Here is a 19,674-nt window from a genome sequence, read left to right on the forward strand (position 1 = left end):
CATGAGTTTGTGTATCATTGTAATTTAACAGATATTGTTTCTTTGTTTCTTTTTTCCCTTTGCTGTAGGTCCTCCAGTCATCGTGGGAATGAGCATCAACATAGCCAGCATTGACTCCATTTCAGAAGTCAACATGGTTAGTAACGTTGATTTGAGAAATATTGCTATTACTTCGTTTATTGTCGCCTATTCTTTGTTATTCACAATATTTGAAAGGCTGAGAATCATAAGTTGACCTTAGCTCTAGATTTTGGGATCATATCATCTGGTTTTGGGCCTGTTCCATTGAACCTTTAATGATGCTCGATTCCAAAACGATCAGCATGCATAATTATGTATAACTGTGGTCATGACCAATTATATAGCGCTAGTCGACCTTTTTGGCTTTGGACCATCACCCCAGTTAAACATCGCCCTGGGGCCCTTAAAAAGCAGTTTACTTAAAGAGCAGTCGTCTGCATTTTTGCTGACTACTCCCCATACATACTTACCATGGAGACCCCACACAGACTCCTGCATTCATCATTTCTACCTGCAGCGTCAGGGACTTTGGTTTTATTAGCGCCTCTGCTTCAACGACTGCGGCCTGAATCCATAAAGCACCTTCGAGTGGAAGCACTGCATCTGGATCGGTTGTTCGCATTGTTGGGTAATAATGGTTTGACAGCAGGAAATATGATCCCAGATCAGTTCTTTTATTGGGAAATTTATGAGTGCGACGCACCAGGAGAATAAGTCACAGTGCGATCCCACCTTAAGACCCTCCGAGGAAATTAGATGCCTGAAGTTGCTGCGCTTTCGGGGAATTGCGGTTCTCGGCGGTCCCAGAGGTACGGCATGACCTCATCATCAGAGAGGACCCTTCTACAGTCATCACGGGAAGCAGTCTTCACCTGACTAAAATAAACCAGGCCTAGCCGATGTGTGAAGAAAAGATGCAGTGCTTAGAATACATTAGCTCCTCATTTTTTATTTACTTTTTCACACAGAAAAGTCCTGACACAACTCTACGCCTCTTCTGAAAATGACGTTTTGGGATAGTTTATTTTAGAACGCTGACATTTTTCACTGTCCAGTGTTGCCTCAGAGAATAAGGTTGATGAGATAATCAAAAAGGAGCTGAAAATTGGTTACTTTGGACAAATATGTGCTGCGTTTGACTTCTGCTTGGAACTCGATGAGTGAAATATAGTTTCACGCAGTTTTGTATTTTTGTATTTGTAATTGCTTTTATCTACAGATACAGATTATTGGGTGAAATAGCAGTGCATCTTTAATAAATATTGTTGTTCCATTGACCATCATGACAGTTTTTCTTTTAAAACCCAGGTGTTTCAGTATATGGAGCAGTATTGTACATGTTAATATGAATTGAACAGTTAGTTGAGTACAGTTAGCATTATTGGTTGAGTTTCAGACAGTGTTCACACGGCAGGTCGTCTCTCTCACGTGTCATATGCATTACGCTGCAGGTGTGTTCATTAGCTCTGGCCGCAGCATTATCAAGCGCCAAGTGAAATTCAATTAAAATCCACTGACAGGGAGCAGGGCTTTTTTCTAGATTAAACTTTGCATGAAATCACTCCCAGGTATTAAAGAGACAGCACGCTGACTTCAAAAATGCTTAATTTCAAAACAACAGAAAATCTACAGATATATAAGGTCTTAACTATTTGGTTGTAAACAAGCAGCACATAAACTAGACATTTTCTTCCAGACATGCTGACGCGAGGATGCTGGATCAAAATACTTTGCGTCTGAAAAGTTCCAGGTTACAGGAATAATTCACGCAAATGCTTTTTAAATCTGTAAGGGCAAGAAATTGAAATCTAATAAATGTCCCTGTTTAGAAAGTATAGAATGTTGTTCCTTAACGTGACTAAACTGCTATAAACAGCAAATCTAACAGTGATACAGAGTACTGGCAGTTTACGATACCTGCAGTTGAAAATGATAATCTACCTGCAGTGAAACTATAATTCCTTTTACTTTTACCCGATATAGACTGTAACAGAATACATAGTTTCATACATGACCTGCTCTTTCAGGATTTCAACAAGGAGAAGACTCAATTGCGGGGTAAAGGGGTAGTTTATTATGTGTCCACAAAAAGCAAACAAATAATCCACCAGGCACCATCAACGCCGACCACGAGAGTCTGTGGGGAGAGGACTCGACCCGACGGAGCTCACGGGAGAGAGAATAGAACCACCGAGGGAGATCTTGACCCATCAAAGACACACTCCACAGGAATCCCGGGAGTCCATGGGGAGATGGCTCGACCCAACGGGACTCACGTGAGAGAGAACAGGACCACTCCGGAATAATTCCACCCATGGAGGGAGACCAAGAAGCAGGGAGGTACCTTGACCCATAGAAGATTCAGAGCTGACGAAGTCCGCCCCTGGTGGTGAGTTGCCTGGGTGAAGAGAGCCGAGAGGTCCGGGACGCCAATGAGAACTGTAGGGGCACACCAAACTGATAGAAAATGGCCAAGACCCTGGAGACACAAAAAAACAAAGAGAACCAAAAACTAGAGCTTGCTAAGGATAGAATACTAGAAACTAGGGACTAGAACAATATGACTAAGATTGTGACTAAATTCTAGACTTTGGTAGACAAGCAAAGGCTGTAACATATACTAGGCTGTGAACCACACAGTGTGCTCAACAAGAGAAAACACATGAACACGAGTGAAGACAAAGACACACTAGACAGGAACCCTCAAAGTACCCCCCCTCCAAGAGTGCCACCAGGCGTTCCAAAGGGAGAGAGGCACCCACCCAGACAAGAACCCCAAAAACCAAAAGATGAGACCAAGAAGGAGGAGACAAGACAAGAGTGAAAGGGGGAGCACAGAACCAAAGGACATGGGGGGAAGGAAGGGGGGCACTGACTACCAGGGCGTAACGGGGAGGGAGGGGAAAACAAAGGGCGCTGGAGAAAACCTGGGGGACAAGGACTGGGGTGGGGAGGAGGGCGAGGTGGAACAAAGAAAGGAGGGAGGGAGGGAGGGGGGAGGCCAGGGTGGGGACAATGGGTGGGTAAATGGGGCTAGACCGGGACTGGGTGGCCAGGGCTGGGATGACAGGTAAGATGGGTAGGATGGGACACATGCCTGTGGTGAGGTAAGAGGGGCAAGGCTGGGGCTAGGTGACCAGGGCTGGGCAAAGGACAAGGGAGTAGGAGAGGCTGCAGCTGACGCGGGTATGGGCATGGGAGAGGCTGCAGCTGACGCGGGTATGGGCATGGGAGAGGCTGCAGCTGACTCGGGCATGGGTATGGGCATGGGAGAGGCTGCAGCTGACTCGGGCATGGGAGAAGCTGCAGCTGACTCGGGCATGGGCATGGGAGAGGCTGCAGCTGACTCGGGCATGGGAGCAAGGGAAGTTGTGGCTGACATGGATACGAGGACTGGGAAAGCTGTGGCTGACATGGATACGAGGACTGGGAAAGCTGCAGCAGACTCGGTCGCCGGCTTGGGGAAAGCGGCCGCTGACTGAGGGCCTCCTGGCCCTGGGGACATGGCCGCTGGCTCTGAAGTAGACTCAGGGAGTACTGCAGCAGAGTCTGTGGCCGGCTTGGGGAAAGCAGCCTCTGACTGAGGGCCCCCTGGCCCTAGGGACGCAGCTGCGTGCGGAAGCAGGCTTGGGTGAGGCTGCAGCTGACTTGGACATGGGAGCAAGGAAAGCTGTGGCTGACTTGACTACGAGGACTGGGGAAGCTGCAGCAGAGTCGGTGGCCGGCTCGGGGAAAGCGGCTGCTGACTGAGGGCCTCCTTGCCCTGGGAAAGCAGCCGTGGAAGCCGGTTTGGGGGAGGCTGAAGCTGACTCTGACATGGGAGCAGGGAAAACTGCGGCTGACTTGAATACGAGGACTGGGGAAGGCTGCAGCTGACTCAAACACTGGCATGCCGAAGGCTGCAGCTGACTCGGACGCCTTCTTCCTTCTCAACCTTCGTTTCTGTGAAGGTGTTAAATTATTTTCAACCTGACTCAATGAAGATGGATGGAAGGGGTAGTCGCTGCAAGCAGACTCTGATTGGCGAGGCGTCCTCCACTGGGTACGATGGCCAAGGTATCTGGAGAAGCCCCAAAAATCCAGAATGTTGAGAGAATCCATCTCCCATTTAAGCAACGAATCATCTAAACAAGTATTAAAGATGTCCTTGAGGGCAGCGTCATCATAATCTAGCCCCACAGCCATTGTCCAGAACATCTGTGCAAAAGCCCCCACATCCAGGACTGAAGGGTGAAGGGTAGTAAGACCACGATGGGGGGCCCGTCTTTCACGGGCATTAGAAGGAGGCGGGATTCTGATATTCATACTGTCAGGATCATCGTAGGGCTGTGGGTCAAGGACGTGGGCCTAGGGCTCATAGCTGGGTGGTGTTGACAGCATGGTGTCCGGGCCTGGAGGACAAACGGCAAGGTGACCTAAGATGCCGGCTGAGTCCATTTTCTGTTCAGATCGTTCTATCAGGATTTCAACAAGGAGAAGACTCAATTGCAGGGTAAAGGGGTAGTTTATTAAGTGTCCACAAAAAGCAAACAAATAATCCACCACCAACGCCGTCCACCGAGACCACAAGAGTCTGATCTTGACCCGTCAAAGACACAGTCCACAGGAACCCCGGGAGTCCGCGGGGAGATGGCTCGACCCGCCGGAACTCACGGGAGAGAGAACAGGAGGGGAGAGAGAGAAGATAACAGGCAAACCAGGTGAGAAGAATTAAACAATAACAAGGAGATAAACAGGGTAACGAGGGGCGGGGTCACACCACAATTACAGGAAAGCACATGGCAGGCTGTGAACCACACCATGTGCTCAACAAGAGACATTTGACACATGAACACAAGAGTGAAGACAAAGACACACTAGACAGGAACCCTCACACCGCTCCACACTCATGGGGGCGGTTTCCCGGACAGGGATTAGTTTTAAGCCAGGACTAGGCATTGGTTAAATTTAAGTCATTTTTAAAATCATACGTTACAAAAAAAACATTACTGGTGGGCATCTTGAGACAAAACAATCCTGGTGATATATTTTAAGATATGTCAGTGCAACTTGTTTTCGATTAAGACACCTCTAAGATTTAAATTAGTCTGGGACCATGTGCTTACTACATTCTCTTAAACATCTGCCCAGTGCAATGGACCTGAGAGGTTAAAACTGATAGTTCATACGCAGATAGATTTTATTAAATAAGGCTGAGAGAGAGGAAGTGAGAGGCAGGAGAGATGATGTGGAAAGTCAGAGAGATCTGATTCTTTGCTTTCCCTGCAATATCCCATTTGGGACCACCAGAGGTTTTCCATCCTGTTCCAGGCAGAAGTTTCTCACGTATGACGTTGTTTTCTGCACTCTTTTCTCTGCTCCTTCTTCTCCAAAAACAAGTTTGACTTTTTGATTCATGAAGTGATTGCTGAATTTCTTTGTACTGGGCTGTTTTGATGATTCTGCATCTGATTTTTGTGGTAATAATCCTTCTCTGGACACTTAAAAATGCAGAGAGATCGGAGAGGCGAGGGATTGCTAAACAAGTTTCACAGAGAGAGAACTCTTCACAGCTGTTAGGGAATAGATCCAGCTGTTATTTAAACAGAACAAGATATATAACATTCTTAGCATTAAAATCACAAAAAAATAGTGTGAAACTTGAAATGTAATAATATGAAGCTTATTTTATAATAAATTATTTTTTGTCACTGTCCATTAATAGAAACTCATCGAAAGTTTAAGATAAAAAAGAAATGCATCCAAAATTGTTTACCCAGAACAAGAATTCTCTTGTCAATTACTCACTCTCACGATATCTGAAATAAAACAAAAATCATTACGAAGATAACAAAAGCAAACACATATTTCCACTCAAATCAAACAAGGGGCCACATTGAATCCCATTTGTTGCTGCATCATGTTATTGAGTCATTTGGATTAATTTTAGGATTGCTTTATGTGCTTAATGGATAGATCATCAACTTTTTGCCTCGTATTTTCTTTCATTTTAAGAAGACTACAGAGACTACATTTGTGCTATATTGAGTATACAGTGCATAAGCTTATGTCTAAAATATAAATGACCCATCATCAATATTACAGTCACTAAAAAATGTAGTTGCATATCGTTTTTTTACATCCAGTAAACACGGATAGTGCAGTAAAAGTCCTGTTAAGTGGATCAGTAAGAAATCACATACATTCACAAGCTGGTTGCCATGGCACCTGAACACTAGCAAGGCCTTTGTTCTTCACAGTATGTCAGTGCGGCCCAATGGCTTCATATCTTAACCGACCATTCGCTTAAAATCATGCAACATACGTAAACCCAGGCCTATTACATCAGTCTGGTCTCTGTGCAGAAGCTTCGCTTGTTTCATTAAAAATGCCGAAGCAGTTCTCAGAGATGAGTCATATCAGTGGATCCTTCCAGTCCTGTTTGCTCTGCATCCAAAAGTCACAGCTTGGATTGATATAATCCAATCAAAGCTGCATTTTCTTGCTGCTTATATAATCAATATCAACGTTGGTACACATCCTAATCCAGTTTATAATGTTTGCATTACCTCCCCGTTCAATAGAAAGCGTTTATAATGAATGTGCTGTCATGACTGTTACAGAGACTTGGATTTTATTTTTTCAAGAATCACCAAAAAACCCTAAATATTGAATATGTGTATTACAACGTAAAATGTATAAACTGGATTCATAATTTGCATTGGAAATGAATAACACATTTGCCAAGTCAAGTATTTAAGGCTGCTATCTGTAACATTTGACTCTCTGTCGCCATCTCTGTTTAAAACGTAGCATTGCAGGCTACTTTACATATTTCATATTTCTAAATGATTATTATAAGCTTACTGTTGTGAATTAGGCAGTGATAAAACAGTTTTGAACACAGATTTTTTTGTGTATTTGCTCAGTGGCTGGTTTTTATTTATTTGAAACAAAAAAGATTGTAGCTTTAAAAATGCTGCTCCTCAAAATTTAGCCAACAAACTTGACACACTCCTAATTTCTGTTGTTTCTCTGGTTTGTTTTTCAGGACTATACCATCACCATGTATTTCCAGCAGAGCTGGAGGGACAAGCGGTTGGCCTACTCTGAGATGGCTTTGAACCTCACTTTGGACAACCGTGTGGCTGATCAGTTATGGCTGCCAGACACCTACTTCCTGAATGACAAGAAGTCTTTCCTGCACGGCGTGACGGTGAAGAACAGGATGATTCGCCTCCACCCGGATGGCACTGTTCTGTATGGACTGAGGTAAATCACATCACAGTTACAGTACAGATCCCAGTTGTGTTGTACACAGGAGGGCTGCTTTCGCGATATCACACTCTTAAGAACATTAGCTGTGTCCCCATTTGCATACTATCCGTCCTAAATAAGTGTATTCGAAAATAGAATTAGTATGTCCCAAATCATAGCATGCTGAAATATCCGGATGGTCTACTGATTCCGGTGAAAATTCGAAGAGTGAATCCATGGACACCTAACAGCTGTTATTACCCACAACTCACTGCGAGAGGGTGGAATTTAGTGATGCTACACTGCATTAATAAAATCAAATAAAAGATGCTTCGCTAAATTAACAAATATAAGTATACAGTAAACATTACATACGAAGTAAAGAATGAATGAATACCTAAATGCAAGGAAAAGCTCTATTTTGATGATCGTGACTGTTAACATTCACAGTGTCTTCTAGGCAACAGCAGCCACTTCAGTTTCGCGTTAGTATGTCCCAGTGCGTGCGTCACCATGAAACGGAAGTTGCGATTGACTTCTTTTCCGTATCGTGACGTGTATCCGAGTGAAACAGCTTCGGAAATTAGAAAAAAATGTAGGGTGGGGCTTTACTTAGCCCTTCCCTTTTTGATTGGTTTGTTGTAAGTTGGGCCTGGAGGGGAGAGCTTAAAATACCTGGCCATCGGACAGTCAGTGTAGTCCTACCTCTTTTTTGTTGCTGACATCATGTGGTGAAGAGTTGTTGTTGAGAGGGGGAGAGACGCTTAACGTTTTTGATTAAAGTTGCAAATTAATTTAAAAAAATAATGGTGTGCACTTCTAAATCATTTATAATAATCACTGCAGCACTGTGTAAAACACTTAGAATTTTCCTGTTTGATTGCATGGTGACTTTAAGGGCATAGTATAAGTAGGCGAATTGGGATGCAGTAATTGTCATATTAAATAATGCTAATACGTTAATTAGCAAGACATGCTAGTTGCATAAAAAGAAGTGAGTTCTGCTTAACAATTCTATTCTAACTTAGATTAGCCATTTGACGAACAATTGATGATCCCGCCCCTTACGCTAGTATGCTACATAAATAAACTGTTTCTCTACTGGCAAGAGTTGACAGTACAATTGTCATGGGTCCGAATGCCAGGGAATACGCCTACTGATAAAATGTATATCTCTGTATAAGTTGCTTTGTATAGAAGTGTTTATGTGCATTATTAAAAGAACAACACGTTAGCACAGCGATTCAAGTATTTCTAGCTGCAATGTTTAACGTTCTGGAAAATCCTGAAAACTAAGAAAAGTGCCCAACACTTTCTTGATGTTGTGGACGGTTGGCGGGCAGGTTATCTATGGGGAGGTTTCTATTTGGGGTGTGTGAATGATATCTGTTAATGGTTCACAGTACTGACAGACCGTGTTGAAAATGAATGCGCTAATGATATTGGGTGGAAAATGTGATCATATGAGGATGATGCTTTGCCCTTTTTTTGCATTTCTAGCTCAAACTCCATGACAGCTCTTCTCTCGCTAAACTTTGGCAGTATTTTCTGTAGTATTTTAAAACGCTATATTAAAGAGTAAGCTAAATTTGACAACCATTGCACTTCGCAGTGCTTTTTTGTCTGCACGTGTTGGTGGAGATGTTGACAGCTCTTAACTAGGCCCAATGTTGTTTCGGAAGGACTTGGTAAACGTTGCTTTAGCTTATGTTGGACCATGATATAATTCATTAAACAGTTTTTACATTGTGTCTCCCTAGTACCAGACAAACAATTACACGGATGCTGTGACGTCCAAACACTGTTGTACCAAATGTTGTCCTCCTTTGGACAAACAGAGAAGTAGGCGTAAAAACAAACCACTTCCCCTGCCTGCTCTGCGATGCATTAACCTGGAGGCTCTGGGTGCCCGACTCAATCAGACTATCAATATCAAAAGATGACAAACTGCTTCTTCTTTCCAAGAGGCTCGGGCACAGGTGGAATCAAGAAATAGCAGTGAAGCCACAGGTCCCTCAAACCTGAATGCCGTGGAGAATGTAAATTCAAGGGGCATCACAGCATGGATGTTTACAGTGTCGATACATCCACTCTTTATAATGTCACAAAATGGACCATTGTCGGTTTTCAATTATTCATGAGTCAGGGCTGTTGTTAATGTTTAATTATCATATCATGGCCTGCTGGGTCTAAAAAGGGATTTCGAATTTGCTAATGTGCCTTAGTCAGCTTTAGCGTAGCCACGGTACGTATGCAAAGCATCCTCCATATGACCCACAAATGCACAGAGGGTTGTGCTGGGATTTGGAGGAGAAAAGGTTAATGCTCATATTGTAGGGTTTTAATCACTGTGTAAAAGGGGATCGGATTCTATAGGATGTTTATACTGAGCGTCTACAGTAGCTGATGATTTAAACCACATTTACGAGACATCAGGGCAGGTCTCTAAAGAAAGGGCTATGAAATAGATTTAAAATGAGAACAAGCACGTTACATAGAAATAATGTGCTTTTAGGGATATTGTCTTCCTTCTAGCCACAAGAAGCAGTTTCAATTCAAAGCGTTTCAGAGCTAAAAACAAACGCACCTCTAAATGCTAATTATAGGATGTCCACAGTTAAATGCACAGAAGGCAGTGTAATAGCTACATTACTATGCTCCATTACCTAATTTAACTCCACAATCATGTGTATGGCATTCGCTGTTGCCATGTTCATTGTTATTGTAGGGATTATGTATATATATATACAGTATACACCGCCAGAGCTGTGAGGGCTACTTAATTTTTTTTCGAAAAAAAAGTTTTTGGATAACTATTTGCATATGCAAATAAAGGCACCAACAAAGAAATGTAAACAGCAGTTTTATATCCTAAAGTAATGGTTTACCTCATGGTATCCATGAAATCAAATGTTTTTTTTCAGTAGTGGCCATCACGATACAGTGGGCTGGCATCTGTGTCAACGGCATATTTGACCCAAGATCAGCAGTACTGACAATGACATTTTTTTGTTTCCTGGACCAAGTAAAACAGTAAATGTAGGTGTATTTATATCAGGGGTGGAGTGCTCTGAATGCCTATACCGCACTATTTTACATTTTCATTTTATCCAAAGCGACTTACATTGCATTGTATTATACATTTGTTTCTGACTATGTGCAACCCCCTGGGATCCAACCCATGACCTTGGCATTGCTAGTGCCATGCTCTAACCACTGAGCCACTATTTATCGTTTAGGTACTGGTACTAGTCCACCAGTGACAAAATAACCTACCCCAAAACCGGTAACTACAAAAAATGTGTAGTTTGGGTTACACTTTATTTTGATAAAGTAATGTCTACTTTAGAAATCATACTGACTACATATCAACTAACTTGCAGTGTAAAGCCACGGTCACACTTGACTTTTCGTGCCATTGACTTCCATTCATATGCATGTGAATATGTCAAATCGGAAATGCACGCCCGTCCTAAGTTATTTTGCATTTCGCTGCGTAGCAAAGTTACAGTTTGGTGAACTCTGACATGCGAATTTGCGTCACATGAACGCGTGAGACCAACAGAAAATCAAAACGACACAACCTGATCTCTCGGTACAGAAATGTAAAAAATGGAGGAATTGCTCCCGCCCATTTTTGCAGTGACCGCGGAATAATACTGACTAACTTATAGTCAGTAGAATGTTTTTTTTTTTTTTTTGAGGCACCATGATGAGTCTACCCATACTCCACAGACTCATTGACAAGAAGATGCAAAGTTACTGATAATTTGTAAAATATCTCAAATGGACTATCAAAATACAGTATTACTGTAGTTTGAGCATGTAGTTTTGCACATCTCTATGTATGGTTTGTAGTTGGCATCACTAACTACAGTATGTCTTATTGTCCTTCACAATTTTTCATACATCAACGCTTGTTTAGTAAGGTTAACACTACTGGCATCAGCGTAGCTGATTTAGATTCAGCGTTGAATATTTGCACCAATAATTCAATAATCCCAGGATGTAGTGAAACTAGAGGGATGTGGACAGGAGAATTATAATAAGGAGCAAGAGATCAGACACTCAATGAAAAATCTATGTGCAATATACTGTACTGAATATCGAAACAGAAGCCCCTTTCAGTTCATAGAGGACTTGTTTGGCATTAGTTGGACCAGATTTTAAAATATTGCAGATTTTTATACCATTCTTCATTCGTTTAATTAGAAGGGAGCTATACATGTATACTTCAGTATAAAGAAAATAGCTCCCCAGTGCATTTACAAGATGGCAGTCAAGTGAACTGACTTTCCTGAAAAGGGAAAGTTCATCCAAAAATTAAAATTCTTTCATCGTTTAGTCACCTCATGTCTTCTGCAGAACACAAAAGAAGATATTTTGAAGAATGTTGGTAAGCAAACAATTAACAACTGGTCTAACAATTGACTTCAATTGTATGGACACAAAACCCCTGACACATTTCTCAAAATATCTTCTTTTACATTCCACAGAAGAAAGAGTCATGCTCATGCACAGGTTTTGAATGACGTGAGGGTGTATAAATGATGACAGAAGTATTATTTTTAGGTGAACTAAAACTCCTTTTAAATGAACAGAAAGTAGAGAAGCCACAGACTGTCATATTGAGTGGATTTGTATGATATATGGAAATACACGTGGATGAAGTGTGAAGTGATAAACTTCTGATCAGCAACTTCTAACAAACTTGCGTTTTGCTTTCTGCTAGTCTCAAGGTACCCAGAAGCAGCTGTGAAAAGGCTTGAGAAATGAGCTCCGGGTTTTGAAGCGTTGTCAAAATGTTCTGCATAGCTGTTAAAATGTGCTCCATAATTGCATTGTGTGAATGTGTGCTCTGAACTTTGCACTCGCAGTCATTTTAGCTTTGTGTAAACACAGACTAAGCAAGATTAGATAATAGAAGATTTATGTCACGCATTAATATATGGTATTGCTCTTAAAAAAATACGTTGTGGAATGGCATTTCCTTACCATAGACACAATAGAATACAGGTTTTAAAAAGAACATCACATTTGACATTTTAAGCAGTTTTTATTATTTTAATTATTTCTAGTTCCAGTTATTTATTTGAATTTGTAAGTAAATTTTGTAAAGGAAACCATTTGCTGTTACATGACACATACTGTAGATGTGCACCATGGACACCTTCACACCTTTAAAGGTCCACCTAAAAATGAAAATTCTGTCATGAATTACTCAACCTCAAGTTGTTCTAAACCTGTATAAATGTCTTTGTTCTGTTAAACATGAAGAAAGATATCTATAAGAATGTTAGCAACTGAGATTTCTGTGAAGAATAAAGTGCATATGAATTTGAAAAAAAAATGAACTTCGCGTTTCAGCTTTTATGCTTTTAAACTCTTTTCAAACTCTTTTACTGGAAATGCATTTCATGCATGTTTTTACAGCCTGAGGGATCGCAGATGTTGTCCATACATTGAATGAAACTTTGAACATTCATGTAACTGTTTTAAAGATTTGCAGTAGCATGTCACAAGTTGTTCTTAGTTTACACTGTAGCTGGTTCATACAGGCCATATGCCGCAATAATGTTTGCACCAAGAAATCAGAAGACGAACCGTTATGAAAGAACTGTTATGAAATAAACATTGTCAACATAGATGAAACACACAAGCAATGCACTTCTCCCGTTGCTTGTCACTGGGTCGTTCCAGTTTTTCTCCAGAATTGGGCATTGGGCCAGGAGACGGAACTAAAATAGCTCAGAGGTCGCTCAGTAACAAAGCCCGAGTCCTAAAGCCACCAACACTTTAGTCATTTTTAAGCAACAACCAATAGTACAAATGTAGCCTACACTGTATCTTTCACATGTTGTATAAGAGAACGGTCAGTTTTCCCATTTTTGGAAACTCATGTGCCCATAGTTCATTTCACCCATGCGAATGCATCTGCATGTTTTTAGTTAATGAATTGAAATTCAATGAATTTCCCCCCTTCACACTTTCCATTAACTCACAACCAGGGAAAATAAAAAGGGAATCGCTGTGATTTAACACAGCAAATGTCATTACGAAAATGTTCTCCTGTACCGAAGAAGAGCAGAACACTCAACTTGCATGGCATTTTTACTCTGGATGTTGGAAAACTGAATGTTGTGTACACTCGCGCTCACAGTACGCGCCTGACAAAGGACGTACTTTATCAGCACACGCCCCCAATACAGGCAAACACACACAAATTGGATGTTCAAAAGGAGGCTTCAGTGATAGAACTTTCATTTGTATTTGCCATTGACTTGAGACATGTAGACATTGCAGTGAACAAATGTGAATTCACTGTTATTAGCTTTCCTGACGTCTTTAGGCTTGCACTAGGAGACATTTCCGGAAGACGACAAACTGTGTTGGTGGTTAAACTAATCAATCAATGGTCGAAACAAGGGTTGTTTAAAGCCTTTATATATGAAAGGTTTTTTGCTATGAAATGAATTACATTTGGAAGATTATATTTGTGAATATGTTTTTTATAATTTTGTAATCCAAATAGATTTATAAATGCACTTGGCAACAAAGACACAGAGAGACAGATCAAATGCATTATATATTATTGATAATTATCTCTAATGCATTTAATTCACTAACATTTGAAATTTGCAAGAATCAAGACTCTCCAAACACCATTTGACTACCAACGATCTGTTCTTTTTCTAAGAATAAGAGAATAGATACCAAACATTTACTCATGACTGAGATATCCACATGGCGCAGTCAAGGCTAAGCTATGATTTCCTAAAGGTTACCAAGGCGGTGGCTCTAATTTTCTCTTCTCCCTTTCTCTACCTGCCTCCTTGCTTTCCTTTTTCCAGAATAACCACTACAGCAGCTTGCATGATGGATCTGAGACGATACCCCCTCGATGAGCAGAACTGCACCCTGGAGATTGAGAGCTGTGAGTATCACTGAGTGAGCAGAAATGCCAACGCACACAAATAAGCTTTTTTTCCGTAATGGAACACTAGCGCACATTTGACTGCATATTGTACGATATATACTGTTTGCTGTGCTGCGGTATAGGAATGGTCTGGAAAGCAAGGGAGATGCATTATTAACCTAATAAACAAAGAATATTAATTAGGGGATGTAACGTACGCCCTGTAGTTGTCATGGATCAGCGTTTGTGTAGTCTACTTCCAAAACAAGTTCAATTCAGCAAGTTGCGTCCAGTTCTCACAAATAAAACATATTTTTTGTAATAACTCAATTTTGTAGAATTATCTTTTGGCAGTCAAGTCCAAAAATAAGCATTGATGTAAGATGTAAGTAAGATGAAGTAAGAATTGAAGTGGTTTACAACTGATTTGTCTCAAAAATTTGAGCATTAGGGCACAATATCTTTACAGTATAAATACCTTTTTACAAAAACACATTTGTTTTTATGCTTTTCAAAGATGTTACCAGTATCTTTTCACTTTGTCTCAGATGTTTCTCCTTAAATGTCTTACATGAAATTAAAGATGACACAATCAACTTGAATTATTGATATCATTAGAGTATATTTAAAAAGTTATATAAAGTAATATTATTTATTAAATAAATTACACATTTATTAAAAGGGGAAATTAGGGCTGTCAAACGATTAATCGCGATGAATTTCATCCAGAATAAAAGTTTATGTTTATATAATATATGCCTGTTTACTGTGCATATTAATTTTGTATTCATAAAAACATCCACATGCATGCATATATTTGAGAAAAATATAAAATATTCAAATAGAATTTTTTTTTATATATTTAATTTAAACGATTGGTAAATATAAATAAATACACGTAATATTTTGCATACATGTACAGTATGCGTATGTGCATGTGCATGTGTTTATACAAAATTAATATGCACAGTACACAGACATGTTACGGAAACGGAAACATTTATTATAGGTGCAATTAATCGCGATTAATCATTTCACAGCCCTTGTGACAATTGATTACGGATTTTGGTGTTATTGGATCTGTAGCATGTATTCTTCTATTCATTTCATTGCTGATCTCATTCTTATATGTATATGTATGTAGGTAGAGAGAGGTTTTTGTACATAAATTAAACATTTTGTGTAAACGTAAATCCCGTGTCATTTCAAAGCAGTGGCCATTGGCCACCACAGTATTTCTGACAAATCGTACTTGCTGACCGCAAAACTTGAACTAAAAGTCCAACTGAGGACAACAGGAGTTTGAACTAGCTCCACTCATCTATTTCACTTTTCACTTCTTATCTCGGTCACACTCCACAGAGACCTAATGTAAGCAAACGTAATCATTAAGCCCATTTAGAGCGATCACCCATATCTGCAGACCTGCCCACTCGGTCGTTGGGTGTCATTAGTGATAAATGCTCTTTAAGGGATCTGACTCTGAGGCCTCGTGGCACAATACCATTGACAGACGCAGGTAAGATTGAAGGTGTTTGCCAGTTTATCAATGAGCCGCCCTTGCACTATCGATCACACAGTGGTACCTGGATGCTGTGCCCTGACCATCACGGCATCACGGCGCTACTGCCTGCTGAGGCATGGAAATTGCTAGATTGCTTGCATCAACATTTCCTTACATTTGGAACAATATTGTTTGATTTATATAAATGTAAAAAAATGCCTTTGGTGTCATTCACTGTACAATAGGCCTCGTGAAATATGAGCAGAACAAAGCTTTGTGTACGTTGTTTCATAAAATCACAATATTAAAAATCTGCATCCGCATGCCAGACTACCCTGCAGTATTGCTATCTTTTTATCGTTTTGAGCTGTACAAGTAACAAACATTTGAGAAGATGCAGTTCCCTTTCTGTCGGTCTCTCAACGTTGTGTCGAACCGACTAAATGGGGTTTGTTTTGAGAACCTATCATCTTCTGAGTATTTAGAAAAGGCCAATGAAAATTGGCGAATGAAATTTGCATGCCGGGCTCCTCCCCGGATGTCCGGGTATAAGAGGGAAGCCGGCGTGCTCATTCATTCACCTTTTGTTCTTCAGAGCCTACGCATCTGATGAGCTTCTCTATGATCTTGGTGATCATTCTTTCTGCTGGAATCTACGACGTGGACAGCGGACGGTCCCTTCCTGCAGTGACTCTCCCCTGGGCGTCTCGGCAGTTCCGGAGGTGTTCGAGCAAATTTCCTTTTCTAAAAGAGCAAATTTCTCCAGCGTGGCTTGTCCCGCTGTTCTCATGGGTGCAACACACTCATCGAGGAGGGGGACGGACACAATGCCTGCTTCCAGTACGCTGGGGCAGACGTTGTGGATACGTCCTGCCCGCACTGCGGGCGGTGACGATTCAGACGTTGCGTCACAGGTGGCTGTGTTCCCACGGGACTCAGCCACCACCTCGTTTACTCCCCGTTCCGTGGCGGCAGGACTACGGCCCTGCCGTCCGCTACGGCAAGCAGCGAGAGTGATATGAGGATTACTGTGAGCGATAATCCGCCAGCCACGGGCTCACGGACCGTTCACACCTCGTCTCGCTCGTCTGACCGTTCCCCAGGTTCCCCGTCGGACATGATGCGTGATGATGAGATGTCTCTTGCAGCATCGGGGGGTGACGTACTGCCATCCGACTCCGACGATTCCACGGGCTCCCTCCCTCGGGGGGTCAAGCCCAGGAAGAAGCGGACGTCAAAATGTCAGCCATGCTTTCCCGGGCCGCCGTGAGTGTTGGGTTGCAGTGCCCGCACTGCGCCCGCCCCCAGTGCCGTGTTTACCGGAAGTGCATGAGGAACTTGGTAAGACCTGGAACGCCCCTTACCGGCACGTTTCACATCAAACAAAGTACAGTCACCCTCTCTTCCCTCGAGGTTGAGACAGCTGGAGGATACGTTGTTGTCCCCCAGGTGGAGTATGCCGCCGCGGTGCTCGTGCCCGTAGGCGGCGGCCACCTGGGGGGGGGCTCGACCTAGACTCCCGTCCAAGGCATGTGGTGTCTCGGCATCTCTGGTGTCGAGAGCTTACATTGCGGCGGACCAAGCTGCCTCCTCTCTCCACGCTATGGCTCCTGCCAGGCCAGGGTGTTGAGAGAGCTCCACGAGGGTAAGACCGACCCAGCACATATGCAGGAACTCCGCGCCGCCACCGACCTCGCTCTACGGGCGACCAAGGTGACCACGCGGGCCCTGGGTCGGACGATGTCCACACTTGTGGTCCATGAGAAACTCCTCTGGCCGATCCTTGTGCAGATGAGTAATGCTGCGAAGGTCCGCTTTCTCGACGCACCCGTCTCGCAAGGGGGGGGGCTGGTTGGTGTTACTGTCGATCCACGGCGGCCCCGCTCACCCCCCCCCCGCCCGTCTGGGGGACGCGAGACCCGCATGCGGCCTCCCCCGGAGGGTTCTCGACAGTAAAGAAGCAGTCCTCCGTGCCGCGACTCGGCCGCCTCGGCCGTCGAGTCCCGTGCACTGTCTGCTTCCCGGCAGCCCTGGTCCTCTTTGACGCCCTCCAGCTCTGGCGCCCCCCACTCAGGCGCCCCCCCCCTGGAGGCGACAGCGAAGAGGAGACCATCGCCCCATCAGCAGCTGCGGCAAAGCAGCCCTCATGGGAAGACGTCAGGGGGATCGAGGCTACCATTGGGCCCGACCCCAGCCACATCGCTGGGAAGTCGGATAGGGACGGATCCTGCCCCGTCTCTCCATCTGCTGGACCCCTCAGGGGGGCTAGCGCCCGTTTACTCTCTAAGGAGAGTTTCCTCTCTCTCTGGGTTATCACAGCCGCTCCCACCCTCTGCACGACGGTGAACGGCAAACTCGACGTTGCGTCATGGCGAAGCGCAATGTCGAGTATAAGCACCAGCCCTCAGCACTCTCAGTCAGACAGTGCGTTGAGCTGCGCAGTCGCCAGGCAGGAAAAACAGCAGAGCCGATCTCCTCCCAGGGGGACCTCCCCCGGCAAGGAATCCGTACTGCTAGCCATCAAACCACCCCCCGGGGGGACGATGAAAAAGATCGTACCTTTAGTCCCGTCTCATTTCTGGGAGCCTGTCCGGCTTCCCAGACTGTCAGGCTGGCTAGGGAAGATGATCTGTCTCGGCTACGCGATCCAGTCGCCTCACGCCCGCCAAGTTCAGCATCCGATATACCTCAGTCAGAGGCTAGGATGTTCCTGTACTTCGGGCCGAGGCCGCCACCCTTCTGGTGAAGGGAGTGATCGAGCCAGTCTCACCAGCCGAGATGTTCAGCGGGTTTTACAGCCTGTACTTCATTGTCCCCAAGAAAGGCGGGGGGTTGCGCCCTATCTTGGGTCTGTGTGTTCTGAACAGGCACCTACACAGTAGCTGCCTTTCAGGTTGATCACGCAGAAGCGCATCCTGACGTCCGTCAGGTGTCAGGACTGGTTCATGGCAATCGACCTGAAGGACGCGTACTTCATGTCTCGATCCTCCCTCGACATCGGCCGTTCCGACGGTTCGTGTTCGAGGGACGGGCATATCAGTACAGGGTCCTCCCCTTCGGTCTGTCCCTGTCTCCACGAGTCTTTACGAAGGTCGTGGAAGCCGCCCTCCTTCCCCTTAGGGAAGGAGGTGTGCGGGTACTAAACTATCTCGACGACTGGCTCAGTTTGGCGCACTCTCGAGATCTGTTGTGTACACACAGGGACCTGGTGCTCCGGCACCTAGATCGGTGGGGCTACAGGTCAACTGAGAAGAGCAAGCTCTCCCCGGTGCAGAGCGTCCTCTTTCTCGGTAGGGAACTCGACTCTGTCCTCATGAGCGGCCCTGCTCACCCCCCGCGGGGGGCGCGAGACCCGCGATGAGGAAGCCCGCATTCACGCGGCCTCCCAGAGGCAGTGCGACTGACTACAGAGCGCACCCAATCAGTGTTGAACTGCCTGAAGCTTTCAGACAGTCAGCGGTCCCCCTGAAACAATTTCAGAGGCTCCTGGGATACATGGCATCCTCGGCGGGGGTGGTCCCCCTCGGGTCGATGCACATACGACCGCTCCAACACTGGCTACAGAGTCAAGTTCCTTGGAGAGCGTGGCACACCGGCAGCAGGCGTATGGTCACACGCTTTCTGCCGACACACCCTAACCCCCTGGTCTCCATGACCTTCTTGGGGTTGGGGTGCCGTGTGCAAACGGGCAAGCAGTGTCGGGGCGGTGGACGGGCCCCCGCCTGCGTTGGCATTTCAACTACCTAGAGTTGTTGGTTGTGCTACTTGCATTGAGGAGGCTACTACCTCTCGTGCAGGGCAGGCACGTGCTGGTCCGGTCGGACAGCACAGCTGCTGTAGCGTATATCATTGGATTCGCTCACGGCAGCTAAACATGACTCGCCCGGCGCCTCCTCCTCTGGAGTCAGCAGGTGATAAGTTCGCTGCGAGCCACACACATCCCAGGCATCCTGAACCAGACAGCCGATGCACTCTCTCGTCAGTCGACGCCTCGCGG

The 19,674-nt window shown here is 44.3% G+C and overlaps 1 protein-coding gene across 1 annotated transcript in view; it reads left to right on the forward strand.

Moving 5' to 3' along the window:
• Positions 1 to 19,674, forward strand: part of gabrb4 (gamma-aminobutyric acid type A receptor subunit beta4) — a 68,358-nt gene that overhangs the window by 34,760 nt on the left and 13,924 nt on the right. Inside the window, exons 3-5 of the mRNA XM_057360171.1 lie at positions 69 to 136; positions 7,052 to 7,272; positions 14,109 to 14,191. Coding sequence (XP_057216154.1) covers positions 69 to 136; positions 7,052 to 7,272; positions 14,109 to 14,191 — 372 coding nt within the window. The remainder of the gene's footprint in view (positions 1 to 68; positions 137 to 7,051; positions 7,273 to 14,108; positions 14,192 to 19,674) is intronic.

Source organism: Triplophysa rosa, linkage group LG19 (genome assembly GCF_024868665.1).
Source record: "Triplophysa rosa linkage group LG19, Trosa_1v2, whole genome shotgun sequence".
NCBI classification, from domain to species: Eukaryota; Metazoa; Chordata; class Actinopteri; order Cypriniformes; family Nemacheilidae; genus Triplophysa; species Triplophysa rosa.